Source organism: Misgurnus anguillicaudatus, chromosome 19 (assembly GCF_027580225.2).
Source record: "Misgurnus anguillicaudatus chromosome 19, ASM2758022v2, whole genome shotgun sequence".
In the NCBI taxonomy this organism is placed as follows: domain Eukaryota; kingdom Metazoa; phylum Chordata; class Actinopteri; order Cypriniformes; family Cobitidae; genus Misgurnus; species Misgurnus anguillicaudatus.
Window position 1 is genome coordinate 26,665,238 of NC_073355.2, and position 27,486 is coordinate 26,692,723.

The following is a 27,486-nucleotide window of genomic DNA, read 5'->3' on the forward strand; positions in this document are numbered from 1 at the left end:
CGCTCTCGCGGTATTTTGACGTCATGCCGCATGTCAGTTCTTGCGGTGTCGTTCGAGGCAAATTCGAAAGCACAACTTTTATGGTACTTTGGTGAGATTTAAATGTCTGCACTGACTTAGAATTGAAAAAAAAAAACATTTAAATGTGCTTAAACAAACCTAAAGGTATGGATTTACATGGAATAACAGTGTTAACCGCCATGTATATGTTGGGGGGGGGGGTCTTTCTCTTTGTATGACAGTGATACATACTGTCAACTGTTCTAACTTACAATACAATTGACAACGACTAATTCGGACAACAGGAAATCATATATTCAGCTATTTAAGACAATATTTACGGAAATATAGTTGTTATGGATGGCCTGTAACATCTTGTGATCCATGATAATGAGTACCAAATTATTAAAATAAAATAACCATTTGAAAAAAATAACTATTTTAACTGTACCAAATGCACATGAATTTAACAATCACCCATATGCCCCTCTTCACCTTTTTATTTGATAGCTTCTACCAGGAGTTATTCAAAAATATAAAATAAAACTTATTTTGCTGGGGGGTTTCTTAAAAACGTGCTGAAATTACATAAAATGTCCGATAGATGGCTCTCATACGCCTCTCAGTGAACAATCTGCATTAGTATGCCTCGAGAAGAAGACTAGCATCCGGAAATGCGAAATACGTTGTTTATTTTGCCTTATGCTGAATAACAGAAGACAAAAGTAAAATAATTTTGTCCGTTTGAACAATGCCTGTTTGTTCAGCTTATAAGTGCAAGAAACGTTCAGACGGCGCGTATAAAGAGGCATACAAAAGGGGCGAGTTTTCTTTTCACACGTAAGTTTGAGATAGGTTTGTTACAAGTGATATGAATGGACTATTCGATATATCTTAAATATAAACACAGCATATTGAAATATTCACACACATGGATATACAAGTTTTTTTTTAATATTTTGTAATATCTGTTAAGTATCAATTTTGCCAGATATACCATTAAGTCTTTGTGCCAGTATGATCTTTACAGTGGGTTTTTACAACCTCAAAGAAAGCATAAAATGAATTCAAATAAAATTATTGGAGGCATTTTTTTAATGAAGCCTATATAGCAACATAATTACCCACTTGAAAAATACTGTAGTATAACAGTTTACAACTAAATGGTAATATACTAAAGTATATTATCCACTAAGATAATGTAGTAGTAATAACTTTACTAAACGGATAAAGTAAGTAAATTATACTTTGATATTTCTTAAGGTAAGGTTCAAACACTAGCATCTGATCAGGACTTTAACTATAGTTCATTATAAAAAAATTTAACATCCTACCTTATTTTTTATGTGGCTATTATTAAGTGATTGTGTAAACCAGGCAGCTTGTTGCATTTGTGTTAGGCTCACATCAATAAAATCGTTATCAAAAATACTGTTTGGTTACACTGTTATAATGATAAACAGAGACGGGGGTGTACAAAAGCCTACACAAAAAAGCAAATGAAAATGACTTAAAATGTCCACTATGTGGCACTCGCGGTACTCTGTATTGAATATATTATTAAATAGAAGAAGAAGAAGAAGAACTTCCGGAAATACAAAACACGCTCACTGAAAAAAAACTGTTGTTGCATGGGCACAGCTTTAAAAATAAAAGATTTATTTATTTTACGGTTAAACAATGCCAGTCTGTTCAGCTTATAAGTGCAAGAAGCGTTCAGATAGGGAATATAAAGAGGCATACAACAGGGGCGAGTTTTCCTTTCACAAGTAAGTTCTCTGATATTTAAGTTTAAAGAAGTCTCCCCTATATAAAAGCAGTCTTTCAAAGCATTCTTCAGTGTTTGTCATAACAACTTTATCAAACATGTATTTACTTGCTTGTGTTTTTTTCTGTGTTTGTCGACGCAAATGTAACACGTAAAGATTCCCATTAGCTGATGGATTGAGAGTGAGAGAATGGCTCCGGCGGATGAGATGGCAGAACTGGTGGCCAACTGGAAACTCGGTCCTATGCTCGGATCATTTTGAGAAAGACTGCTTTGAACAAATGGGAAGTCATAAACGATTGCGTCGCAACGCTGTCCCAACTATCTTTAATTTCCCTAAACACCTCCAATGGAAGGTACGTTTTGTTTTTCAGTTCAACTGTAAACAAATACATCTATAAGTGCTGCTTTCACTGGCTCATAAGTGCCCAAATACCCAAAATGTGGCAGGCAGGTTTACTTTTTAAACATATTTTTGCCATTGTGTCGTATTAATGTTGTTTTTAAATGCATCCACACCCAGGTGCCAGCTGTCAAGAGAAGATCTCTGGTATGTATTGAAGGTTAAAGGAATCATCACTTTATCCAATTATATTTTAAGTTGCAGAATAACATGGAAAAGAAGTATTTCTTCATTTTTATTTTTTAACCAATATGTTTGTGTGTGTTTCAGAATCGTAAGCCAGTAGAAATGCCTACCATACCAAAACCAATCCCACGGTAGTTTGAATTGTTATGCAAAAATATTCCCCGTCGCGTGGTAGTTGAGTATTTAACACATTTCATGTGTTCATTCTTCTGATAGGCTTGAGGGGAAGTTTGTTCCTGTAACTCAGCTGGGTACCGATGGTTCCAGTCATGGCCCTCTTCATGCTGGTAGCTTCCATGATGACTACTGTAAACCGCAGGTTAGTTGTTGATTTTAGGTTTTAGGTTTCTTAGTGTGGAGTAGGTTAATAATCACTGTACTTTATATACTTTTCTTCATAGAGCATACAGTGGATGAAGCTTGCTGAGGGCGATGATGATGATGAGGGTGATGACACCAGTGTATGTATATACCTTCATAATCTCTTAGTGACATGTTTAAGCTAAAAACTAAAGCCTGGCAGATATGAAAACGGTGTACTGAATTTATTTTCTTTCAAGGAACCTGAAAATGATGTCACCAATGATGACGCATCTGTAAAAAATTCAAACACTCAATATATAAGGGTATGCCATTTTAACAGATTAATATGCATAAATTGTATTAACTTAAATGCTTAATATAAAAGTCGTTTGAAGTGTATTTTTACCTTTAACCACTAATTTCCTATTACCTAATGTCTGCACTTCACAGGTGACAGAGAGATGGCAGTGGCTAAGTATAGATATAACGGGGCCATTTCAAGAAAACAAGGGCCCCTATAGCCACATAGTGGTCATCTGTGATTATTACACCAAATGGATTGAAATATTTCCATCGGAAAAGCCTAATTCAGATTCTATAGCGCTCCTTATGTGTGATGCCATTTCCCGATATGGTTTTCCTTTGGGATTTCTCACACCGTGGGGCGCCAGAGGGATTCAGGTCAGAACGGTAAGTCATGTTTAGTGTTATTATATCAGATATCTACGAGAAAAAGTGAAGTATAAATTGTGAATGATTGTCTCTTTTTGCTCGCTCCTGGTGTCAAGGTTAACAGAGCACTAAATAATATTTTGAAGATGGAGCTTTCGCTTGTCTCTCGCCATCATCAGGCTTCACAGCTTGAGCCTCACACCCAATATCACATTGTCAAGTATGTTTGGAATTTTTCAGATTTTATCATGATGGTATAGAAGAAGTGGGTTTCAGAGCTTGGGGCTCTAAAAATTAAAACGTTTTCCTCTTTTCTTACAGTATGGTGGAAAATCTGGTAAAGAAGTATCCAGACAGTTGGCATGCACATTTACCGGTCAGTGTGCTGCGTTTCAACTGCAGTGTTCACCCAGAGACCAAATATAGACCTCTGTGCCTCCATCGCTCCGAAGGAAACAAACCCTTTACATCTCCCAGAGATCAGCCAGTATGTATTTAAATGCACATTTAAAATGTTATTTTAAAAAATGTCAATAAATGTTCCAATATTAAATAGTTGGAATGATTATATATGCAGAATATTCTTAATACGATTATTTCAGAGGATTGCTTTGATGGTAAGGATGGTCAAACATCAGAGCTAGAATTGTTTCCTTATTAGTTTTGCGTTACTATCCATATAGCGACACATAGCAAATAAATCATATTAGTGCCAAAGTTAATTTACTAAATTTATATGTGCTTCATTGTTTTTGTCGAATCAAGCTCAGTGAAGATGACCTTGCAAAGTACACATTCAAAATAGAGAAACCCAACCCTTCAAAAGAAATGAAGGCACTGAAACGAATACCCAGTGAGTATGATAAATTTCACATCTAAATTTAAATAGAAATCTTTTGTCTATTTTACTTATCATTTGTTGTCATTATCATGTATAAGGTTTTATTTATTTTTTTAATTCAGGAGAGTCAGCTGACTGCATTGTTGTATCATGAAACTGGCAAGTATGAAAAATGAAACATTTAATTCTTGTTTATTTTCTCATTCATTTTTGTAAATCAGAAAAGTATATTATTAATACAAAATATTGCTCTGTTTCACTTTTAGTGTGCCTCATTACTGCTACTGGTGTGTGACTGAAAACCAACGATCCAGGAAGGAACAAGTGCAGTACAGATGTAAAACAGTGACCAGAAAACAATGACCGAAAATTCAGACTGATGTGTTATTTATTAGTGATTTTCATATTGAAAAGTTATGTATCATAGTGCATTCATACCATTTAAAGGTATTAAAGTGAGTTGATGAAGTGTATATAAACCATTTGTTTACAATGAAGGTAAATAAAAACAACGTGGCCCTTGGCAGCTGATCATGAATACATTAAAATCTAGGTGAACTATGATAACCTACAACACTAAGTTGTCAAAATAAATGATGATGCATGATTCATTTTAGCAAGGTCTTTTTAAATAAACCTTTGGTAATGTTGTCTGAGCATAAACATGTAATAAATGACTATTAGTCGCAAAGATTTGTGATATAGTACTCTAAATGTTTCCAAAGTATTAAAAGTAAATAAATAGTTTGTAATAAAATTGTTATGTGAGATAAGGCCGATAGAGGGCGACCGTCGCCAGCGCAGAACAGTTACTTCTACTCACGCAAAGACTTATGGGATTTTGGAGGACTGGCTCGATCGCTTTGATTTCCGCAGTGCAGCGTGGGATAGTGGAAGAAGTCATCGAAACAGTCATACAGAAATGGTGAGTGAGCAAGAAATGAACACTGTCTAATTTATATATAAGTATCTGGGATGAAATTACGAACAGTTAACGGTTTATTACCAAAGCAACGGACGAATAAAGTCGCGGGGTGTTTAAATGCGGGTCTTACACAAAGCTCTTTGTTTCGCAATATTTTTAGCAGCCCGGCTAACGTTGCCTGCTAAATCCGTCTGATTTACTGTGTCAATAATTAGATCAACAGCAATCAGAGTTCAGCCGATGGCGTGGTTAGATAATACTTAGTTCCGATTGCTCATTGTTATGTTGCATTTTTTATTTATTTATTCGTAAGCAACGTATTTGAGTCTAAATCGCGGTGTTGGTTTCATGACAGCGCTGTAATGTAGGAACGGACTGTTCCTGTCACTGATTATCATGGGCTGTGCCTTTTACGCTTAAATTGCGACTTAATTTAATATTACACACACTTATACAAACCTTTTGGACTTGTGCGCGTGCAAAACTCTACATCAGATTAGACGTGGTTTTTTTTTAGTATTAGCCGTTGTTAGCAATTCGTTTGCGGAGCGTTTGTTAAAAATAATGGTATGACTTGTCTTTTAAAATTCGTAGAAACGTTAAGTGCTTAGTTATTATTCTCTAATGTGTATTGTTGCCTATGGTTTTGCACGATACACACCGCACAGCAACGCGTTGGTTTTTCTGGGTATGCCAGTAAGTGTCAACAAACAACGTATGTTAATGCAGCTGTCAGCGATTAATTTCTGAGTGTCCGTTCATGAAAAGTGTGGATCTTCACAGTTGTCACTGTATAGTCAAATCTTCAGACGAGTTTCAGCTGTTCACCATTTGCTGTCCTGTAAATGACCGTTTCGGGTACAATTCTATGTATTGGAAAGCTTGAATGACCCAATGAGGTCAGAGTGATTTAGTTTTAGTTACACATCACTTTTTCTTGAGTTAAAATAAAGAGCTCAGATTTAAAGAGTAATCGACTGTCTTTTTCTCAGGACGTGTTTTTAATGATCAGACGTCACAAGACGACCATCTTTACAGATGCTAAGGAGTCTACCACAGTTTATGAGCTAAAGCGAATTGTGGAGGGCATCCTAAAGCGAGCACCAGAGGATCAAAGGCTCTACAAGGTCAGCTATAGATAATATAGCCTTTTTCCCTTAAAAAATACACCATTGCTCAACGTAATATAGTTTATCAAAAACCTGTCCCTGTTTTTGAAGAATACCCTGATTACTCATATAATGAATTTAAATGAGGACCTGTGGCTTTTCATAGTGCTTTTATGCACCTAAACAATCTCTCCACGTCCCACAGGATGACATGTTGCTAGAAGATAGTAAGACTCTTGGAGACTCTGGATTCACAAATCAGACAGCAAGGCCTCAGGCTCCTGCCACAGTAGGACTGGCTTTTCGCATCAGTGATGAGTTCCTGTTTCATTTGCATTCTCATTTCGTGTTGTCGGCGATCTGATTTCACTTAACGTGTCCGTTTTTATTACAGATGATGCCTTTGAGCCACTAAGAATAGAGGCTTTTTCCAGCCCCCCTGAGCTTCCTGATGTTATGAAGCCTCAAGACTCGGGCAGCACTGCCAACGAACAAGCCGTGCAGTGAAGAAAGAGCGGACGATAACGGGTGGGGGGAGGGGGGTAAGCGGCATGGGGTATCGAGTTTCCGGAACAGCATACAAGCAAAACGTGTGTTATAAGATGGTGTATTGAGTCACGAAGGATGGGGAAGCATGAGTGAGAGTGATCCTGTGTGATGATATTGTAACTTTGCTGAGATTTTGAATTGCTCTCCCCGTTACCCCTCACTCCCCATCTAGCACTAGCAGCTTACTCTCAGTGTATTGTCGCAGTCCTGTCATCGAGCTCATCTGCAGGTTAATCCACCAATCACAACGCTCTTGTTGGCACAGGCACATTGTGATTTGTTATAAAGCTTTCCCCCTTCATCGATAAATGAATTATTTGACGCCTGTAGTCACCTGTCAGAGAGGTGGTTAGAGATCATATTTAAAAACGTGCTTCTTATTTAATTCATGCAGATGTTACGTTTGGAGAGTTAAACGTTTAGTGCTTTTCGTGTCTTTTGATCTGTTATGGCTGGGGTGAGTTTGTGTTAGTGGCTGTAAAGTTTCACATATGCCCACTTTACTGGTTTCATTTACAGTATGCTGTTGTTTGCTTATGAGTATTGATATAATTATTCTTATTTAGACTATTCATAATTTTACTAGAGTGCAAAGGCCACAGGCTGAACAGTTTTATGTTACCAACTTACTTCTAGTGTAAATGCACTTGAAACTTACTGGAAATCAGAATGGGCATGGATGCCATCAGGTTATACCTGTACTTTAATATACAGCACATGATAAAGATGAATTCTGATACACGGTGGTTTCATTGTAAATACATTTTTCCACTCGCATTGTTGCTTCTTAAAGTGTGTTGCCTCTCTTTTCAGTTTTGTGTTGGAGTTTGTGTCTGCTTGTTCCTTTGTTTGGAAGCTTAAGTATTAACGTGTAATTCTCTGATTTTGTATTTCAAATCAGATAAGACTGTAATGCTAGTCAGCTTTTTCTTTGCGTGTGTGGCATTTTAAAATGGTGGAAAGTTTCAAGAATAAAGTGAATGATCAATAAGATTGAAGCCTTTTGGGCAAAGTGAATGTCAAACTAAAATGCTGACAATGTGTTCATCCCCAAACAAATGTTTTTGCCAACATCCTTTATCCTGCAGTTATGGCAGTGTTCCTTCACAATGCTCTTGGAAAATGTAAGTTGCAAACAAACTGAAAAGACAATTATGCCGCACTAACTGCGTTCAAATGAAATTAAAATCAGCCCTTTTCCACTCCTTGTCTAACATTCAACGTCTGTTTATTATTGCTATTGTTTCAATTTAGGGTTAGGTGCTAAATACAGGGTGTATTTTACTGCAAAAATCAATTTTTACTGGAGGATAGACCAGTCACGGTTAAACATTTGCATGGTCAGTAAGTTTATAGACACCTAGGGGTGGTTTCCCGGACAGAGATTAGACTAGTCCTAGACTAAAATAAACCCAACACAGTGTCCAAACTGAATACAACTTGCACTGACATACCTTAAAATACATCAGTGCACTTTGTTTTGCTTCTAGTCCTGGCTTAAGCAAATCCCTGTCCGGGACACCACCCAAGAGGGTAACTTGTGTTTCTGATATTGATGTCTTAAAGCAGGGGTTCTCAAACTAGAGACCTTGAGATGGTCCCCATGGGGGACCCTGATTTATGACATTTTAAAAAATACATTTTTATATTCATTAATTCTGTCTAATTAAACCTCAGAAAATAAGGCTACTAATCATTATATCATTTAATATGTTTTGTTTAATTCAAATTTTAAATTGTTAAGAGTTTTCTCCAAAAGTGAGAGCAACTTTTACTAAGGAACTGGTAGAAATGTATAAACTAAGAGAAAAGTGGGGTTGACCTTGTTGCTATGGATGATGTCATCAAGGTTACTAACTATGGCAGTGATTGTCTGATAGGCGATGATGGGTCTCCGTGGTTGATTTAATCGTAGGTATATTGTGGAAGTATCATGATGCCATATTCAAATAAAGATTTTAAAATAAAAATGTCATCATTTTTAAATAAATATTTTTTAAAGTATTAATAAGTGAACAAGTAAATAATAACAGCCTTCTAAGTGCATGTGTTTTATAAACAATTATCGGATATACACTTTTAAAAGATGCTACAGAAGGTTCTTCACAGTGATTTAATAAAATAACCATTTTTGGTTCCCCAAAGAACTCGGGGTTCTCACGGGTGCTTGACAGTTTGTGAATCTGTGGGAAAAATTCAAGGCCCTGGAACGTTTTTAAAAATAAACATAAATAGTTACAGTTCATAGTGCTTGAATCTTTTTTGTGCAAACAGCTTTCTAGAAAACTATTATTCTGTATATGTAGTGTAGGATGACGTCATGAAATGGCGTGCTTAGGGCACGTGCTAAAATTTTTTAAATGCTTATATCTTCTGTAGGCATATCCATACCAAAATGTTTTTTTTTTTTTTTTGCATAGTTGTACTGTAACAATGTATCTTAAAACGTAACACAATGTAACCTTGCTCTCACTTGAAATGTGTCCCCACATTAAGTCCTTGAATTTAAGGGTATTGGACCTGGAAAGTCCTTGAAAGGTCCTTGAATTTGAAGTTAACTAAGGTGTGGGAACCCTGAGAAATATTGAGTCAAAGGTTATTAAAAAATATTTCTTAATTATAGTAAAAAAAATCCCATTAGAAATAACCTTTTGTAAGTTTCTTCAGATGTTTCAGGTTCTTTATGGAACCATACAGTCAAAAATTGTGCATTTATGTCATTTTGTAGCACCTTTATTTTGAAACGTGTATAACCAGAATTTTAATGAACAGACTAGAATAATCATAGATAATTGTAAGACATACAAAAAAGAAAAGAAAACCAAACTGCATACAAGAACAGTTTTTACTTCTTGCTCAACTTACATAAATGAAAGGCAACAGGCAGTACTGTGATTTGGTCTTAAGGAGTCCTCTTGACTACCCCTAACCTTTTTAGGAGCTAGTTTTAGTTCTGCAACTTTTTGTAAAATTCTCTTAAAGGTGCAGTGTGTACATTTTAGCAGCATCCAGTGGTGAGGTTGCGAATTGCAACCAACGGCTCAGTCCACTGCTCACCCCTCGTTTTGAAATGCATAAAGAAGCTATGGTACCCGCCACTGGAAAACCTGTAATTGACGGAGACAACTAAGTAAAAAAGTTTGTCCGTTAAGGGCTTCTGTAGAAACATGGCGGCACAAAATGGCGACTTCCAGGTAAGGGGACCCTCTGTGTATGTAGATAAAAACGTCTCATTCTAAGGTAATAAAAACATAACAGTTTATACCCCTGATAATATAGTTTTTGTTTATTATTTTATATTTCTGTCAAGAAATCCTTCTAAAAATTACACACTGCTCCTTTAAGGCAAAAATGTAGGAGTCCTAAAATTAGGACTGACTCGCCCATTATTTCAAAGATTTTTTTCTAATTCAGCAAGTTAGAAGCTACTTTTAGGCTTAAGATGGTTTGTGAATAAAGGCCCTTATTCACCAGATGTCATGAGGAAAAGTGAATCTGCTTTCAGAGAAACTAGAAAATCTAAGAAGTAATAATTCATATTGAGCATATACTTAACTACACTAAAATAGCTAAGGATGTGCTCTGATAAAATAATTGAGATAAATCTTTAAAGCTGCAAACTGTAACTCCTTAGCTGTTTCTCTATCCCCATTTCTAAGCAGAGATGGTGATATAATGTATACCTGATAAATAATGTATTTCATACTGATAAAAATGTATAACTTGTAAATCACTTTGGATTAAAGCATCTGCCATATGCATAAAAATGTGAAATCTCGGTTTGAAACATAATATTGCATGTTACTTTAGCTATACTATTTGATTAAAACAAAAAACAATAATATAATACAACATACATTTTATAGCCATGGGAGCATGGAAAAGTGAAAAGATGCATGTCGTGAAATTGTGAAACCTGACTGCTGCTCAGATTATTAACCACTATTATAAGCTTGCCTTTGTGAGATCAAGGTAGTGTAAGAGATGGGTTTGAACACAAACCTTTAATGTCTTTGCCTAGCAACTGACTTTTGTTTATTTAAAAAAAGATTGTTGCTTGAAGATGTTTCCACTTCGTCGTTTCATACTCCATACCAGTAGGTGGCAAAACTGTACCATTAGTTGTTTTGCCAACCAACACGGTAAAATAGAATAGAAGAAGAATATGCGAAACTTTAAACTCACCAGTGTCAGTTTGAGCTTATGAGACATTATCCTTATATCACTTGTTTTAAAAAATCCGCTTTCAGTTTACTTAAATGTGTTGTGGATTTTTCATGCGTTATTGCGTCAGCTTCAATATTCAAGTTTTCTAAATCTACGCAGAATCACGACGTTTAGCATTTTTCCAGAGAGACATATCTGTTTTGCTACATTTGGCTGAAACCATCAGTTTCTACTACATCAGTACAGTTTAAAATTACTTCTGCAGAGATGGAGGTCCGTAATCAGTGCGTGGCGTCCGCGGGACGGGCGATCATGGATCTCATTCAGTCTGAATGGGAGCCGCTATCTCATTGGGAGCTTGATCAACGTTTGGATCGGGCAGTTGAAGAAATGATAGAGGCTGACCTCATGGCCCAGGCTCAGTCTTCTTCTGTTGTCATGCAAGAGTCCCAACAGGAAGATTTAAAGCCATTACAACCCGAGAAGAGTACATCGGCTTACGAGTCTGAGCACCGTGCACAGGCTGCAGAAGCCGCAGAGGCAAACCCAGCAGTACAAGTAAGATTTCTTCTCCTATACTTTCCATAAAATGTTGTAATGTTTGGGTTACTTTTTCATTAAAATATATGTAATGATTTCTTTCAGCATATAACCAATCTTCTGCAAAGGTCCAGCTCAAACCACAGCAAAACCCGATTGTCCGGTAGAGCTCGGTTGTCCTTGTCTCACACTGTCCTCCTGTCGCTCACTCTCCTATACAAACGCATCAGCTATCGCAATGTGTCTGCAAATTTCCATCTGGAAAAAGGAAATATTCACAGGATCTTCTTTTCTTTCTGTGACAGAGTGATTGCATTACAGGATCAGCTCATCAAATGGCCAACAGGTATGAAGCTGTTTACTTTTTGTTTTAAATCACACTATAGTTCCTAACACCATTCAATTTTCTATTGCAGGACAGGAGGAAGTACATCTGCTTCCTTTCTCCAGTTGGCTGGGTCACAACGAAGGCCTGGAAGAGAGAGGTCTTCCTAAAGTGCTTGGGGTACTGGGCGACACAAGCATACCCATTCGCCTACCCACCGGCAAGCCGGAATGTGAGAGCGACCCTTCTGAAGCAAAGAGACTTAAGAATGACCTAGATCCAGATTCATGGCTGAACTTGGAACTGGTCATCAATGGTGAGGGCCGATTCATTTACTGCCACATCAGCAAAGGCTCAGAAAAAGACAGAGGACGTGCATTACTTGAAATTCTCCAGCAAAATCCTGAGATGGTGCCTCCAGGGACCTGCCTGATAGCCGACGTTGGATACCCACTCACGGGGCAAATACTTACTCCGTTCTCTGCAGGACGAAGCCCTCAGGAAAACCTTTACAACAGATCTGTGGGGATCCATTTGGGCCGTTTTGAGCAGGCGTTAGCCGACCTAAAACAGCGATTCCAGAAATTGCGCTATTTGGATATGGGGAACTATGATAGGGCGAAAGTTGTGGTTTTGACTGCTTGTATATTAAACAATGTTTTTCTGGACATGGGGGATGTGACAAAGGGACTGATAGGGCAAACCACAAAAGAAGATGTAACAGAGGAGGTAACAGATGATGCGGCCGGGGTGGCCATGAGGGACACTGTAGTAAATCTTCTTTACAGCACACTGGAAGCAGAAACACATTAAGCCTTTGAAATAAATGTAGGGACATTCCACTTTTTTTGAAAATACGTTAATTTTCCAGCTCCCCTAGAGTTTAACATTTGATTCTTGCCGTTTTGGAATCCATTCAGCTGATCTTCGGGTCTGGCGCTACCACTTTTGGCGTGGCTTGGCGCGGTCCATTGAATCTGATTGGACCATTGGCATCGCGCTAAAAAATAACCAAAGAGTTTTGATATTTTTCCTATTTAAAGCTCTTTATTTACATCGTGTACTAAGACCAACAAAAGAATTGAAAGTTGCGATTTTCTGGGCAGATATGTCTAGGAACTGCTCTCAAACTGGCGTAATGGTCAAGGACTTTGCTGATGTGGCATGGCTGCAGCTGCCCGAAAATAGTCCCCTGCTATTGAAAGTAGTGATGAGCGATTTTGAAGCGTGCCTCATGAGGCTTTGAAACATTTACGAATCTTTTGTTTCGAATCTTTGGTTCGGAGCTTGTTTCAAACTGGCCAAAGTCACGTAATTTTAGCGTCATAACTGTTTCGAAAAGTTTTGAAAATCTGACAATACACCACTAGGGAAGTTGATCACAAATGACCAGCGTAGGTGAATTCAGGTCAGTTTTATTATAAAAGTTCATAAAACATTCATCCTTCTGTGCTCCTTTTTGTTTATAGACAGATTTAATGACAAAAATGTGCATATTTAAAAAGTGAGTTCGTTTTAATGATTTGTTTGCCATAAATTAAGCTAAAATCACAGAATACACTTTTAATTATGTCATAATTAAATTAAATAACTTATTGTTCTTAAAAACAGTTTTTTAGAACAATCTTGCTATTATTTTGTAAAAAGTGTAAAATGTTTGGACAGATCTTGCTGCTTTTACACTATTTTGACCAGCAGGTGTCGTCAGCGTGTATGGTGTTCCGAACGCTTCGAAAAACTGAATCAATTTGCAAAGCAATTGGTTTAATTGATGCGAAGCTTCGAAAAGCTTAGTTTCTCCCATCAATAATTGAAAGTAACCAAGGGAACTACTTCGGGCAGTGCGTAATATCACTACGCCTGCGCAGCCATGTTGCATCAGCAGTCACTGATTATTGCGCCAGAATGAGAGTATAGTCGTAGCCATATCTGCCTGGAAAATCACAACTTTTGGTTTTGGGTTGTTCTAAGTACACAATGTAACTACATAAGAGTCAAGTGTTAAATAGAAAAACATCAAAACTCTTTGGTTGTTTTTTAGGCGCAATGTTAATGGTCTGGTCGGATTCGGTGGATTGTGCTGAGCTATGCTGGAGGTGCTGGCGCCGGACCTGGAGATCGGCTGAATGGATTCCGGGACGGTAAGAATCAAATGTTTAGCTCTAGGGGAGCTGGAAAAAGAGCATATTTTCATAAAAAAGTGGAATGTCCCTTTAATGTACAAAGTAAATGTATAGCAGCTCAAAACCAGTGTATGACTAAGTTTGCAAAGTGTCTGAAATACTTGGATTGAGTGTATGTGGTATAAAATGAAGAAAAGTTGCAGGTAAACATCTGATGAACACATTTTGTATTGGTTTGTTTTTTATTAAAACACAAAAAATACCATGTACAGCTTGGTTTTTATTTGGTTCATGAATGAGACAAGTTAAACTGCACAGCAATGTTAACCAATATTTTGTGATTAAAGGTATAGTTCACCCAAAAATGAATATTCTGTCATCATTAACTTTTATGTTGTTACAAACCCGTATACATTTCTTTGTTCTGATGAACACAAAGGAAGACACTCTAAGAACTGTTTGCCACCAAACCGTCCGTGGACCCAATTCACTTCCACAGTAGGAAAAAAATACTATGGAAGTGAATGGTCCACAAACGGTTCGGCTACAAACTTTTATCCAAATATCTTCCTTTGTGTTCATCAGTAACAACATGGGAGTGAGTGAATGATGACAGAATTTTCATTTTTGGGTGAACTATCCCTTTAATGGAAGAAAGAAAAACTGCAGTATTGATGGAGCATTATTAATTTTGTTACATCAGTTATAAGATTTGACTCATAGGGGGATTTAACATGATATGTCTTCTCTCTAAATAGACTCCTATAATCTAATTCTTATTTTCAGGAACAGTGAGTTCTGACTCGACATATTCTTTGGCCATTTTCAGGGTATTGTCCTGGCACAGACAAGTAATTGCACGTGCCAAATTATTGATGGCCTCAATCTTTCTCTCCTCTAGAGCTTTTTGCTGAGCCCACATGTTCAGTTTCCTCTCCTGCAGCTCCAGGTACAACTGCAGCAGATCATTAGGGGGCTTGGTGTTGGTTACTTGTGTAGCTGTGGCTGCAGTGGGTGTGGGTAGGATTGGGGTAAATCGTTTACTGGCTATTGCCCTGCCAAGCTTAGTGCCATTAAGCTTTGCTTTCCGTTGCGCCTCCATTTCTTCATAGCTTCTGCCCAGCACCTCATGCATCTCCTTGAAGAACTCCCAGTGTACGCTATTGGTGCCCAGTCTTTTGGCACGTTCAGCATTTTTGCGGTATGTTGCTAGCATGTTCCTCCATTTCAGATCGCATTCGAAGGCTTTGACTGGAACATCTGTGCAGCCATCGGCTCTTAACTTTGCAGTAACTCTGTCAGCCACAGTCTCCCACAGCTTCTTCTTTTTGCACACAGGCTGGTCAAACTCTTGGTCCATGTCCAGGCGGACATGGACTAGATGCCATGTTGCTTGTAGTGTCCACACAAACTCTAAGTGAAAACAAAACAATGTAGAATGTTTTGAGTTTATTCGTTTTCTGAACATGGGTAATGCAATGTTTATTAAAGTTTTAATGAATTTCAAATTACTTAAAAATGAACAACACAGTTTTCCTAACTTTTTTGTATTATTAGAAACTATTACTAACATAATTAAGAAAGTCTGATTACTCTTAACTGCAAAATGTACCTTGTTTAAAATCAACCCCAATAAAAACAAAATAAAGGTCTGCACTTCTCCTAAGTAATAAAAAAGATAACCATAGAACTGCCAATCTATCAATTAAGCTAATCGTACTCATATCTCACCTGTTTTTGACTTTTCAGTCTCTAAAGTCGAAATTGTTGTAGTTGATTCCTCCACATCAATGCTTTCTGTGACAATGGTTTCAATGACGTCCATACTGAATTTATGCCCCTTGATGTATGTGTGTTATTTGCTGTTATTGCGATTAATCGTGGATTTTAACAACTCTAGCGATGACTTCTTTTCTAAAGTGGACAACAGCGATGATAATAACAACGACCTTGTTTGCACCACATCCAGCGCTGAAAAGGCTGCTGTTTTTCCCGGAAGTGAACATGTCGTGTGACGGGGGATTGTGGGAAATGTATTCCATATTTTGTAAGCGATTGATGCGCGTGATAATAATCACGGCTTGCTGCATATTTTCTTTCTTAAGAGTGTGTAAATATATATATATTTATAAGTATATGAATAAGCATATAATAAAAAGTTATAGGTTTGTATTATTAAGCTTTCACCAGTAAAGAGAGAAATTGATCGAGAAACTACAGCTCCCATATGCTTTAAAGACAGCGATTCTGCGTATGCCCCTCCCTCTCTGACAAGCCCTTCTGTTTGTTGCTTTGCTAAAGATGGCGCCCGTGCAAATCTGAGGCGATAGCGCTTTGTAGCGCATAGGAAAATCGACGTGAGTAAGATGCAAGGTTAACAAAGCCTTCACATTCTTCATCAAAACACCAAAATACACCAAAATAGATAACTATCAGCTCAGGCAGCGGTGTCAATGATCTATTTTAGCGGCTTACATCATGATGTAGGCCTTAATGAAATATGTCGCACTGTTAAAAGACTCGATTTCCCAGAAGCCATTGCTCGGTTGTTGTGCTAGATTTGATTGGTCGATTTAGTTTTATTTCTCTGTCGGATAAATTGTGTCAATTATAGGAAAAAAACATGCGTTGTTTCAAAAATATTTTTCCTTTCATTTAAAAATCTTTATTTTAACAAATAACAGGCATTTGTTATTGCAAGTCACTGACGTGGTTTACAGAATTAGATAATTAAGTTACAAGGGAGGGGCGGTGGGGTGGAGGTTCTGCAGATTCATCATGTCTGCACGTTTAGAAGAAGACTCTAAAAAAAGTTCAAAAGTTTTAACCAGCACCAAAGAGGGCTCTTCTTGCCCCGAATCCTCTCTTACCTGGTGTTTGACCCAGTTGTCAAAAGCAAGCTCATTAGCAGACAATGGACTGACAGAAGCTGGCAATAAGCAGATCACTGGAGGAGAAAAAGCCAGAGATGCAGACAAGAGACTTAGAGTTGGACAATGGAGGGCACTGGTGGCCATTCGGACCCAGCACATCAAAGGAGGTGGCCGCAAGATAGCGTGGTACCAAGCGCGAGGAGGACTGCCACCTTTGCTGGATCTTCTCAAACGTCCTGAAAGCTCCAGAAAGTTTTTGGACTTGGCACTTAGCATCCTGGCCAATTGCTGTACTGAGAAAGGGACAAGACTAGAAGTAAGCAAGAGGTTTATAAAAAGCTTTAAAGCATCAACAATTTTCTTGTGAATTTCTTTGAATTAAGTTTTTTCTTTCTTTACTCCTAGAAGTAAGGATGCTTGATGGTATATCTGTTGTTGGTAAGTCACTGAAGGGTCACTTTTCCTAAACTAAATCTTCTACATAGATGCTGTTTTTCCAATATTTTGTGGTCCAGCAATGATAATCTGTCATTTTTCTAGTGGACGTTCTCAAGAGGAATGTCTCTGTGGACACTGTGCAAAATCGAGCTGCAAGAGCTTTGGGAAATCTCGCCATGGACCCAGAGGGTTCAGCTGAGGTCCATTCTGCAGGTAAGTCCCTCATTTCTTGCAATAAGTATTTTATATATTTTAAAAATGTTCTGTCTCCATCAAATGTACTTTCAAATTACAAATAACAATGTTGTAGTGTTCAGCATCATATCGTGAATAACTGAGCTGTTAAAATATGACGTTGTCTCCATCTTTTAGGAGGTGTTCCACTTCTTCTCCTCTGCTTATCTCTATCTCCACCCCCATCCTCGCCCTCTTCCCTGACTCCAACACCTGAGCTCTGCGCTCCTAAACTGGAATGTGCTCAGTCTGCTGCCCGAGCACTTGTCTACCTTTCAGACACACCTGCAAACCGACTCCTCCTGCTTTCACAAGGAGCGTTGTTGGCTCTTGCTCCATTTATTACTGCAGAGTATCCATTAGTTCTGCAACGGGCTTCTCTTCGTGCCCTTCATGAGCTTACCAGAGGTTGCAGTGCCGAATGTGCAAGGGAGATGTCCAGGTCTGGAGCGTTGGCTCAGCTGGGAGTTCTTGCTTCAGGAGATGGAGGTCAGCCTTTAGAAGAGTTAGCTTTGAAGACTCTGGCTAACCTGTGCTCTCAAGGCTGCCTGAGGCCACTGATCGGTTCACTGGGAGTCATTCAAAAATTTGCAGAGGAAGTAAAAAAGGATCTTCTTAAGTCGGGTGTGTTTTTCAAGGCCTTGTGTCTGTGCTGCAGAGAGGCTGTGAACAGGGCTAAAGTAAAGGAGAGTGGGGGACTGGAGGTGCTCATTGCCTTTTTATCTGCCCATCAAAACCATCCGCTCACGCGATTCGCCGTTTTAGCGTGCGTTGACTTTGTCTATGATGAATCGGCCCTTGAACAGCTTCAGGAGCTTGGGTTGGTGCCACAGCTGATCAAGCGGTTGGTGGAGCTTTCTAAAGAAGATGAACTATCTGCAGGAAAGATAGATCCAAGCTTGTCTTCTAATTCTCCATGCTCTGAACTGATGGCCTCATGTTTCGAGTCGCTTGACTTTTCTCCCCTTGAAGGGAACAAGAGAGAAGATGTGAGCAAAGACCAGACGTCAGGATCCTCCAGCTTCCTCAGCCTCAGGTTAGCCATCAGTCACTGTTTTACTAAAAGCAGACAAATATAAAGTCTTGGATACAATAAATATCAAATGTCTTTACTACTTGGCCTACTACACCAGACCATAAATTCATACTTGGCTTTTTAACTGATTTTAGTAGTATGATATAAATAATAATGCTTTATTTGATTTAAACAATTGTGTACTATATTCATCATTATATATTATATAAATATTTCTGTTTTCTTTCCATCCAGGTCTTGGCTGGTATCTGAAGGTCTGATCTCCTCTGAAGGAGAGCTGACTGAATCGCCAAGTGGAACTGATGTTTTTTGGGGCAGCCCTCAATCTACCCTCTCATTTTCACCCTCTACCCCTGGTTCTGAGCTCTCCGAACCGCAGACCTCACGTCAGCCACACTTGTCTCCCCCCACCCGTTCAAAACGCATTCGCCTCTCTTCACCCTCTTTCTCAGCTCCTGTATCTCCTCAAACCATGAGAAACATACCGGGGTCACCATCCTCTCCACACTCTTCATGTTCCTCCACCTCTCAGCCTGAGCAAACAACAGTAAAACCTACTATCACCCCCTCATCTCCCATCCAGATCTCCTCACCCCCCAGAAAGCGATTTTGTGCGTCTTCAACCTCCTCTACGTCTTCACGCTGTAGCCTCGTCGCTTTGGACAACCTCCCCATGATGTCCAAAACACCAGTGTACCATCACCCATATCACCCTGAGCCTTGGGCCCCAGAATCCCCCATCCTTCTGCTCCTCTCACGCTTCTCCCATGCTTCAGACCCTAGCACGTCACTCATCAATACAAACGTTATCTCTGGGCTGCTTTACTACCTCACCCAGCACCGTGACCCCAGTGGGCGCTGCTTTCGGATGCTTGGCAGGCTCAGCTGTAACCCAAACTGTTTGCAGGCTCTGGTGAGAACAGGAGCTGTGGCTCTGATCAGACAGAGACTTTGTGTTAGAGGAGAAGAGATCGGAGATGACAAGGGAAAATCCAGGCAGTCAGAAAAAGTAAAAGCCAAAATTACACAACTAGGTATGTTATGTGATATTAATACACAACATTGATACATATCATCTGCATATTTTGTATTGAAACAAAGGGATAGGATACTCAAAAATGAAAATTCTGATATAAGTGTTCCTGTTAGGGTTGGGCTGATAGATGGGCCTTCATGACCATAGTTGGCATGTTTGCCCATTATAGTTCTGAATTATTATGCTATTATTATATCATCATAGTTTCACATTTACATTCCCACATAATTGGCACTTGCGACACAAATGGGCATTGCGTTGTGGTTTACGCAGCATGTGGGCTTTTCCTTGTAGCAGAGAGCTTGGAATTGTGTTCGATCCAATGCCAAATGCATAAAAAATAAAAATAATTGACTCATCCTAATGACATTCCAAACTCATTATATTTTATTACTTTTGAAGTTTTAATACCGACAGAATTTTCCATTTTGGGTGAGTTCTTCCCCTATAACATCCTATTATCCAAAGCTAACATGTTTTCTGTCTACATAGGTTTGAGTTTGCTCTGTAATCTAAGGGTTCAGAGCGAGTCTGGCTTTGGCTCTGGAGTTCTTACCCATATCATGCTATCAGGCTCCGAATCGGACAGATTGTTTTGTGTCCTCTCTCTTCCACTAATCATCAGGTAGGTTTTGTTGTCCGATTTTTAAACCTTTTGATTTTTTAAGGCCTAATTTTTGTGATGTGTAACTGACTTGGTTGTCTTCTGACTTCAGCAACAGAGTTCTTCTAAAGAAACTGCTCTTGGATAACGGAGGGCTGGCTGCAGCTCTTGATCTGATTGGCTTTAACAGTCAAGCTACTGATGCCGATGATGCACAATCGGATAAGTACAGGACTTTCCTTGCTGGTTGGTTGCATCCTCTCGAGCAAGTGTCCTCTTCCAGACTTAATTTTTTGTACTTCTCCCTTCTGATTGGCTGCCTCTCCAGTCTTCTGGCAAGTTCCAAGGAGGACAGCTATAATTGTAGCTTAGATTGTGGGACCAAAAACCAGACTGCCTCAACAACCCAAGTTCTGGACAAAGAGTCTTCTTGTTCCCAACCACCACAAAACCAATCTTGTCCCTACCAGCAGGCAACACATGACCTATCATTCCTCCTCGACGATGGATCACTTCTTCCAGCTAACCATAAGGCTGTTGCTGGGGGGGAAGGAGGAGCAAAAGATGTTGGATCTGAGTATTTCACAGCCTTGTTGATGGGAGGATTTGGGGAGTCCCAGATACCCAAAGGTGAGGCAATTCCTATCAAAGATGTTAACAGTGGGATGCTGTTACCAGTTCTTCACTACCTGCATGGATGTCGCTTGACCGAAGGAAATGAAGACCACAGCACAAATAAGTCAAGGCTAGATGCAGGTTGTCCTGTTTTGGGCTCTCTAGTCTCTGTTGGGTTGGTTAGACAACAAGATGATATGGAGTCAAGCTTTCAAACAACCCCCCTGGCCAATATGATGATTGGGGCTTCTAGGTTTTTAGTACCTGGTTTACAAAGGGCAGCTGAAGACCTGTGTGTTAGCCTTCTTTCTTCAGCAGTCTCATCTGTCCTGAGAGGTCGGACCACAAATTGCTGTTCGGACGATATTGCTATGAATAGCAGAACGGATGCGGATTTGTCCTGCAAAGATCCAACACACCCAGTACCAGAAAGATCACCGCAGTTGTCTAAAGTGAAAATGTCGGACATCCAGCCAACAGGAATAAAGTCTTTGTCAAAGCGTTGTAAACAAACTAAGCAGGTTCACAACACTGTTGTTTCTTCTTTGGACAATGACACTGATGGGGCTTGGCTCAAGTCTCTCCTGCCTCAAGTGTACTGGTTTTCACAACGTTACTCTTACACACGACTGGGTCAAGCATGTCTCTCCCTACTGCTGCGGCCTCACCCTGCTGCTCTTCATCCCTCCCTGTCTGCTGCTTGCCTCATGCGTTTAGCACAAGAGGCAGACTGTACTGAGGGCCTTAGGCGGGACATCCTAAACCTGGTCAAAACAGCCCTCAGCTAGAAAATGCTAACAGAAGTGGTTAGTAATATGAATGTAAAAATACAAATGAAAATTTAGTAGCTGCTGTAATGCATCACTGGATGTTTTTGGACGATAAGAAACATAGATTTTTCCCCATTAGTAACATTTATTTACAGTTTAACACAAACTCGTTTCTGGAGGGCCGGTGTACTGGAGAGTTTAGCTCTAACCCTAATCAAACACACCTGAAGAGGCTAATTAAGGTCTTACTAAGCATACTAGAAACTTCTAGGCAGGTGTGCTGAGGCAACTTGAAGTTAAACTCTACAGGACACCGGCCCTCCAGGACCAAGTTTGGGCACCGGCTGAACAGATAAGGTATCATCTAAAAGTCATAGATAACAAAAACTATTTGAAGTTTGTAATATTATAGTACAGTATATTTGATATTTTATTATTCCCCAAGAAAATATGTGTTTGTAAATGATGTAGAACGACCAACTTTGAGATCTTTTGTTTTTTGTATTCATTTACTAATTATTTCATTTTTTTGTTGTTGCCCAAAATGGGAATTTTGTTGATGCTTTTTTTGTTATTCTGCACCTAAATATAGTATATGTTTTTGTATAGAATGTAATGGAAATACGTTTACATCAGGGCAAAAGAGCTGTTTAAGTTTGATATTTTTCTTTTTGTACATAGCTCTATACAGTTTGTTTAGAGAAATCTATAGATTAACATATATATTGAAGCGCCATTTTATTCTGTATATACCTGAAACTGAATCATAGAAATGGCTAAATGTTGGAAGAAAGCAGAGGATTGTTCTCAATAAATGAGCTCTGCACTAATGTTTATGTCTAGGTTGTCTTCCTTAAGAATTCATTTATAAACACTTTGTATTTTTTGTATTGCTATATTTAGATTTTGTACATTTTAATTGTTGTTATAACAATGTTTTTTTTTATCCCACAGCCTTGTTTATTTTAGGCTGTCCATGTACTTAAAAGGATAGTTCACCCAAAGATGAAAATTGTGTCATTTACTTTTTTTATCTTATGTTGTTATATCCTCTATACATTTCTTTGTTCACAAAAGAATTTTGATTAATGTTTGTAACCAAACCGATCAGAGGCCTCATTGACTTCCATAGTGAAAGAAAAGGGGCCTCTGATCTGCATGGTTAAAAACATTTACTCAAAAAATCTTCCATTTTGTAAATCAGAACAAATAAATTAAGTCAGGTTTGTAACAGTATAAGAGTGAGTAAATAATGACACAATTTCCATCTATGGGTGAACTATCCCTTTAACATTGCTTAAAATGCTTTAAACCGTACCTAAAGATTTTCAATTAAAGGAAAACACCACAGTTTTTCAATATTTTACCATGTTTTTACCTCAACTCAGACGAATAAGCACACACCTATCCTTTCTCAATGCGTGCACCTAATCCCTGCACAGCGCCCCGTGAATGCGCCAGCATCCAGCCCAGCCCCATTCATTCCTATGGCTCCAAACAAAAGTTTTATGTTGTGCCACCATACTTACTCGTGTGACTACTCATGTAACAGTCTTTAAATAGGGAAAACATGGAAGTGGTTGGTGGCTTCTAAATTCATCGTTGTTTGGAGCCATAGGAATGAACGGGGCTAGGCCAAACGCCAACACACTCACGAGGCGCCGTACATAGACTAAAAGGGCACGCATTGAAAAAAAAGATAGGTATGCATTCACCCGTCTAAGTTGAGGCAAGAACATAGCTAAAAAAACAGAGGTGTTTTCCTTTAAGATTTATTCAATGATAAATAATAGATGTTTATGCAATTAATAAAAAAACACAACTTTAAACTGAACCATTACATATTCACACACAAAATAATCTTTACAGTGAAAAACACTTGTTTATTTTTCTTAAGTGTTAAACATTTGTCAGAATGGAGACTGTGGATTGACATCTCAGTTGCTTGGTATAATGCAGACAGCAGAGGGCGTCCGGCTCAGTGATGAGAATCCTCATAACCGGTGGGCAGAGCATTCGTGTGAGTATTGTGGAAGAGGGAGTGATTCCCGTCACCCCAGGGCCATGGCTTGAAAAGAAACACAAAGTTATTTGAAGATTCATGTTTCTGTTTTTAAACCTGGAAAATTTAGTTTTCCTTGTTATGTGCATGACTTTCATAACAGATTTATGGAATTATTAATACCATTGTTACATTTCAAACTAATACCATTATTATGTAACATTATTTGTGTTTACAAACTAACTGCATAAAATTAACATTTCTCCATTTACATGTTGGATTACACGGAAAAGTGTACGTGTGAGATATGAGTCACCTTGGTTCGGATCCGCAGGTGTTGATATGCGACAAACTCCGGCGGGTCGTGGGAATGGGCCTGCATCTTCAGGTAAGCATTTGCCATGCAGACACCCACACCAGGCAGGGCTAATACAAAGGACAGGATCTTCCAAGTCTTTGCTGTGTATGATTCAAATCATAAAGGTATCAGATTCCCCGATGTACTGTTAAAAATGTATAATCAAATATTATTTGTTGTATATAAAGTACTTTTTAAGTAGAAATGTACCTTTACACCCCTTTAAAGAGTAACCATAACATTAGCAACGATTATCAACACATCAAACTTGTAATGTTTACATTTTATAAGAACTTACTATAACATCCCCACAGTTTACTCATAATAACAGTGACTTTAATTCAACCTTAAAAATCTCAAGAATAAAAAAATATGGGTAATGTCAAACCTCCCCCTTCATGGCTCCCTTGTGATGCAGCAGCAAGGGCCCGGCGAGCCACCATGGCAGTGGAAGACATGGCCATATCTGAAGTGTGGTAAAGATTATTACCATTATAACTAAAATGTTTTTTTTTGTAACATAACTGTAGTTATGAATATTTCAAAGACACTGGCGGATCGTGACTGCTCATCCGAGGGGCACAAATTCAAAATAAGTGTTTGGAGTGTCGTGTGTTGCTCGTGTTTTCAAAATATGTGTTTGTTGCATCACCATGTGCATCACGTGTTTAACAAAACAAGTGCCTGCTGCACACGCGTCAAAACCGTTTATGACAAAAGAGACGCGCACGTTCACAAAATACACGTAAGACACTCCCTTAGCTGTAACCTGTAATTACGCATAAGATTATGCGAGTATCTGGCAAACGCGAGCGTCTCTTTTATCATAAACCCTTTAGAGGCATCTGAAGCAGGCACTTATTTTGACAAGACACGTGATGCACATAGGATCACTTGACGTGCCGAACACACATTTTGAAATTACAAACCACACACATGATGGGCTACATGCATGTTGTGACAAACCTCGCATCGAGTGCCCTTGAAAAAAGAAGTCACTGGCCGCCATTGGTTTAAGATTTGGCTGTAACCAACTGCTTAATGTTAAACTATTGCGTATAGCTACACTGCAGTCAAATAAACAAAAACTAAACTATCTAGGTTGTGGCCTGTTGCCTAATTTGTCACTTTAAAATGCTACCTGCTTCCGTCCTATATGTTTTATATTTAATCTTAAACACCCTTAAATCACTTCAGTACTGTTGATAGAAAACTTTCACTTTCAAACGTTTAGATGAGGAACTTATTTTATCAGCTTAATCTACATGTCCCTTGCACAAGGGCAAACAAGTCCTCCGTTGTGGGTCATGTGTTGCTTTACTGCTGTTAAAGAGAACAAACTATCGCTTCATTACTCTTAATATTTAACATCTATAGGAAGACCAGAAAAAGTATATATCTAAGGAAACATACACTTACATTTCTGTTTCCAAAATGTACGATCAGCCCCTTAATATTATGTGTTTCCAAGTTCTACACCTCTTGTCTGTTTGTCCTTTAGTCTGTCCTGGCCCACACCATGAGACTCCTCCCCAACTGAAATCTGTCAGTCTGCCAAGACTCATTCGGTTTATATTTAGTCAAGTACATAAGCAGATTTGATTCTGATGGTGAGATAGAAGAAGGTAATGAGCTGAAGGCAGGGCAATAGGGACAAAACAAGCTGTCATATCCTGTATAACTGTTTTTACAGGTTCAGGTCAGAGTATGAGAGAGACAGAGATGATGATGAAAGAGTGATGCAGTGATTCAGTGGACAGTTGTAGGATTTATACATGCATTGGGTTGGGTTTCTGCATGTGTGCCTACGTGACACTGTCCCCGTATGTGACCTTATGTCAATCAAGTGTTGTCTTACTACTGTAGTTCTTAACAGTAGTGACAGGTGGTATGTGTGTAGTGTGCTTATAAGTCACCAGGGGGAGCAGTGTGTCTTCATTTCATTGCTGACAGCTACATGTCTTATTAGCGTAACTTATTCAGCTATCCTGGTTTACAAGTGAAACTCTGAATATAATTTTTTTTCAACTTATTGATTAAATTGATGTTTCTGAGTAACATGTGTATTGTTTAACTGTTTAACTCAACCCTGTTGTTTTAACTAAAGTGGAAACTGATGGTGGTAGTGTAGCATGAGTAGTGGTTGAAGCTCTGAGGTGGTACCGGAAAGATTGCAGGTTCACACCTTAAATGGGGTGAGTCATATGCTATTACCATTGTGTCTTTACGTGGGACACTTTAACCCCAGGATGCTTTTGAGGGGCTGTTCACTTTTAGTTTACTACCCTATTTCAGTGGTTCTCTTGGGGGGCAAGATGGTGCCGGAGGCCCCAGTTTTATAAAACGCCAAAAAGTTTGAGAATAATGAGTAACTAACATTGTGGTGGATACACGCTGTTATCTTTCTAGTAGTGAAAAAAGTGTCTAGTATAGGCTGGGGGATGCATGTATTCTTGTGTATGCTTTTGTATTTCTGCAGAAGTAAGTGTAAAAAACATCTGTGCATGTTTTTCACACTTATTTCTGGTGTGAGACTGCGTACGTGAAAGCTGTAGTGTGCATAAAACAGGTTCCACATTACCAGACTTTTGCGTAGCGAAAGACCTGGTGCATTTTTTTGTAGCCTCCCCACAGAACTGCCCTCAGGTCAATGAATCACAGTTTGCTTTGTGTTTTGATACAGTTTAAGGGTACAGTTATATATCTCAAACATTAATTTCACCCTAGTATACACTATTAAAGAGCACATTTCATTGCTGAAAACAATGTTATTTTGTGTATTTGGTATAATACAATGTGTTTGTAACACATCATTTTCCACATACCGTTTTGAAGCTCCAGATTTCACTCTCTTCCTGAAATGCACGGATTTGAAAAGCTCCGTGTTCTGATTGGCCAGCTAACCTGTACATTCTGATTGGCCTGAACACCTCTGACGTCAGCAGGATATGTGACGCTCCTTACCATGTATGAAAGATTCCCTCACAATGCAATGCTAACAGGAGTTAACTTGCGGGCTGTGAGTCCGAAGTAAGGTATCCCAGGAAGTAAACTGTTGCCTACAATCCGTGTGTTTGTTGTAGTCCAAAAATAGAGATTTACGTTGGAGACGATAACTCGCGTCATCGTTTAATTTGGGGTTTGTACCTTTTTGCATATAGTTAACATGTACTAATACACACTTACACACCAAAGGAAATGTAAAATCGTGAATGGGTGCTCTTTAAATATAAAGAATCAAAATCTTAAAGGCGGGGTGCATTATCTCTGAAAGCCAATGTTGACATTTGAAATCACCTAAACAAACACGCCCCTACCCCAAAAGAATCTGGACCTTTTTGATAGACACTCCCAACACATACGCAACCCAGGCAATGATGGCGGTTAGTAGACACGCCCCTTACTGCTGATTGGCTACAAGTGTGTTTTGGTACTCAGCCCGACTCCCATTTCCAAAGTGTTTTTTTTTTCAAAAATCATGCACCCCGCCTTAATCAAAACCCCTGTTCTTTATGTAGCCATAAAAAGGTTCTAGATTCTATGACTATGAAGCACCTTTATTTTTAAAAAGTGTAGTATTGATTGTGAAGAAACAATCTACAGAAATGT

At 38.8% G+C, this 27,486-nt stretch overlaps 6 protein-coding genes across 8 annotated transcripts; 4 read left to right on the forward strand and 2 right to left on the reverse strand.

The window, feature by feature from the left end:
- The first annotated feature begins 634 nt into the window (after nucleotides 1–634).
- LOC129436108 (uncharacterized) lies at nucleotides 635–4,696 on the forward strand. 3 transcript variants are annotated; one of them, XM_055194015.2, is made up of 13 exons: nucleotides 635–840; nucleotides 1,926–2,124; nucleotides 2,292–2,318; nucleotides 2,442–2,488; nucleotides 2,574–2,676; nucleotides 2,759–2,818; nucleotides 2,918–2,983; nucleotides 3,111–3,350; nucleotides 3,449–3,552; nucleotides 3,654–3,819; nucleotides 4,098–4,185; nucleotides 4,296–4,332; nucleotides 4,440–4,696. In XM_055194015.2, exons 1-12 carry the CDS (start codon nucleotides 752–754, stop codon nucleotides 4,325–4,327), a joined length of 1,221 nt encoding a protein of 406 aa, XP_055049990.2. In that variant the 5' UTR covers nucleotides 635–751; the 3' UTR covers nucleotides 4,328–4,332; nucleotides 4,440–4,696. The 3 variants fall into 3 exon arrangements, with proteins under 3 accessions (XP_055049990.2, XP_055049991.2, XP_055049989.2); XM_055194016.2 differs by lacking the exon at nucleotides 635–840 and adding an exon at nucleotides 1,572–1,769 and having other exon boundaries at nucleotides 4,296–4,336; XM_055194014.2 differs by lacking the exon at nucleotides 635–840 and adding an exon at nucleotides 1,573–1,769.
- A 241-nt stretch (nucleotides 4,697–4,937) lies between these two features.
- Nucleotides 4,938–7,972, forward strand: elob (elongin B). The gene is made up of 4 exons (XM_073857287.1): nucleotides 4,938–5,098; nucleotides 6,091–6,225; nucleotides 6,413–6,520; nucleotides 6,601–7,972. The coding sequence occupies exons 1-4, from the start codon at nucleotides 5,096–5,098 to the stop codon at nucleotides 6,712–6,714; spliced, it is 360 nt and encodes a 119-aa protein (XP_073713388.1). The 5' UTR covers nucleotides 4,938–5,095; the 3' UTR covers nucleotides 6,715–7,972.
- Nucleotides 7,973–10,882: 2,910 nt separating this feature from the next.
- Nucleotides 10,883–13,811, forward strand: LOC129436110 (uncharacterized). Its single transcript, XM_055194018.2, has 3 exons — nucleotides 10,883–11,481; nucleotides 11,569–11,809; nucleotides 11,880–13,811. Exons 1-3 carry the CDS (start codon nucleotides 11,191–11,193, stop codon nucleotides 12,599–12,601), a joined length of 1,254 nt encoding a protein of 417 aa, XP_055049993.2. The 5' UTR covers nucleotides 10,883–11,190; the 3' UTR covers nucleotides 12,602–13,811.
- Nucleotides 13,812–14,121: 310 nt separating this feature from the next.
- LOC129436112 (uncharacterized) lies at nucleotides 14,122–15,921 on the reverse strand. Its single transcript, XM_055194020.2, has 2 exons — nucleotides 15,643–15,921; nucleotides 14,122–15,324 (listed from the first exon to the last, which is right to left on the reverse strand). Exons 1-2 carry the CDS (start codon nucleotides 15,734–15,736, stop codon nucleotides 14,681–14,683), a joined length of 738 nt encoding a protein of 245 aa, XP_055049995.1. The 5' UTR covers nucleotides 15,737–15,921; the 3' UTR covers nucleotides 14,122–14,680.
- A 234-nt stretch (nucleotides 15,922–16,155) lies between these two features.
- Nucleotides 16,156–22,347, forward strand: armc5 (armadillo repeat containing 5). The gene is made up of 7 exons (XM_073857288.1): nucleotides 16,156–17,094; nucleotides 17,186–17,222; nucleotides 17,325–17,435; nucleotides 17,595–18,492; nucleotides 18,727–19,526; nucleotides 20,021–20,153; nucleotides 20,245–22,347. Exons 1-7 carry the CDS (start codon nucleotides 16,690–16,692, stop codon nucleotides 21,533–21,535), a joined length of 3,675 nt encoding a protein of 1,224 aa, XP_073713389.1. The 5' UTR covers nucleotides 16,156–16,689; the 3' UTR covers nucleotides 21,536–22,347.
- Nucleotides 22,348–23,379: 1,032 nt separating this feature from the next.
- cox6a2 (cytochrome c oxidase subunit 6A2) lies at nucleotides 23,380–25,454 on the reverse strand. Its single transcript, XM_055194021.2, has 4 exons — nucleotides 25,297–25,454; nucleotides 24,266–24,343; nucleotides 23,836–23,978; nucleotides 23,380–23,585 (listed from the first exon to the last, which is right to left on the reverse strand). The coding sequence occupies exons 2-4, from the start codon at nucleotides 24,339–24,341 to the stop codon at nucleotides 23,496–23,498; spliced, it is 309 nt and encodes a 102-aa protein (XP_055049996.2). The 5' UTR covers nucleotides 24,342–24,343; nucleotides 25,297–25,454; the 3' UTR covers nucleotides 23,380–23,495.
- Nucleotides 25,455–27,486: the final 2,032 nt, after the last annotated feature.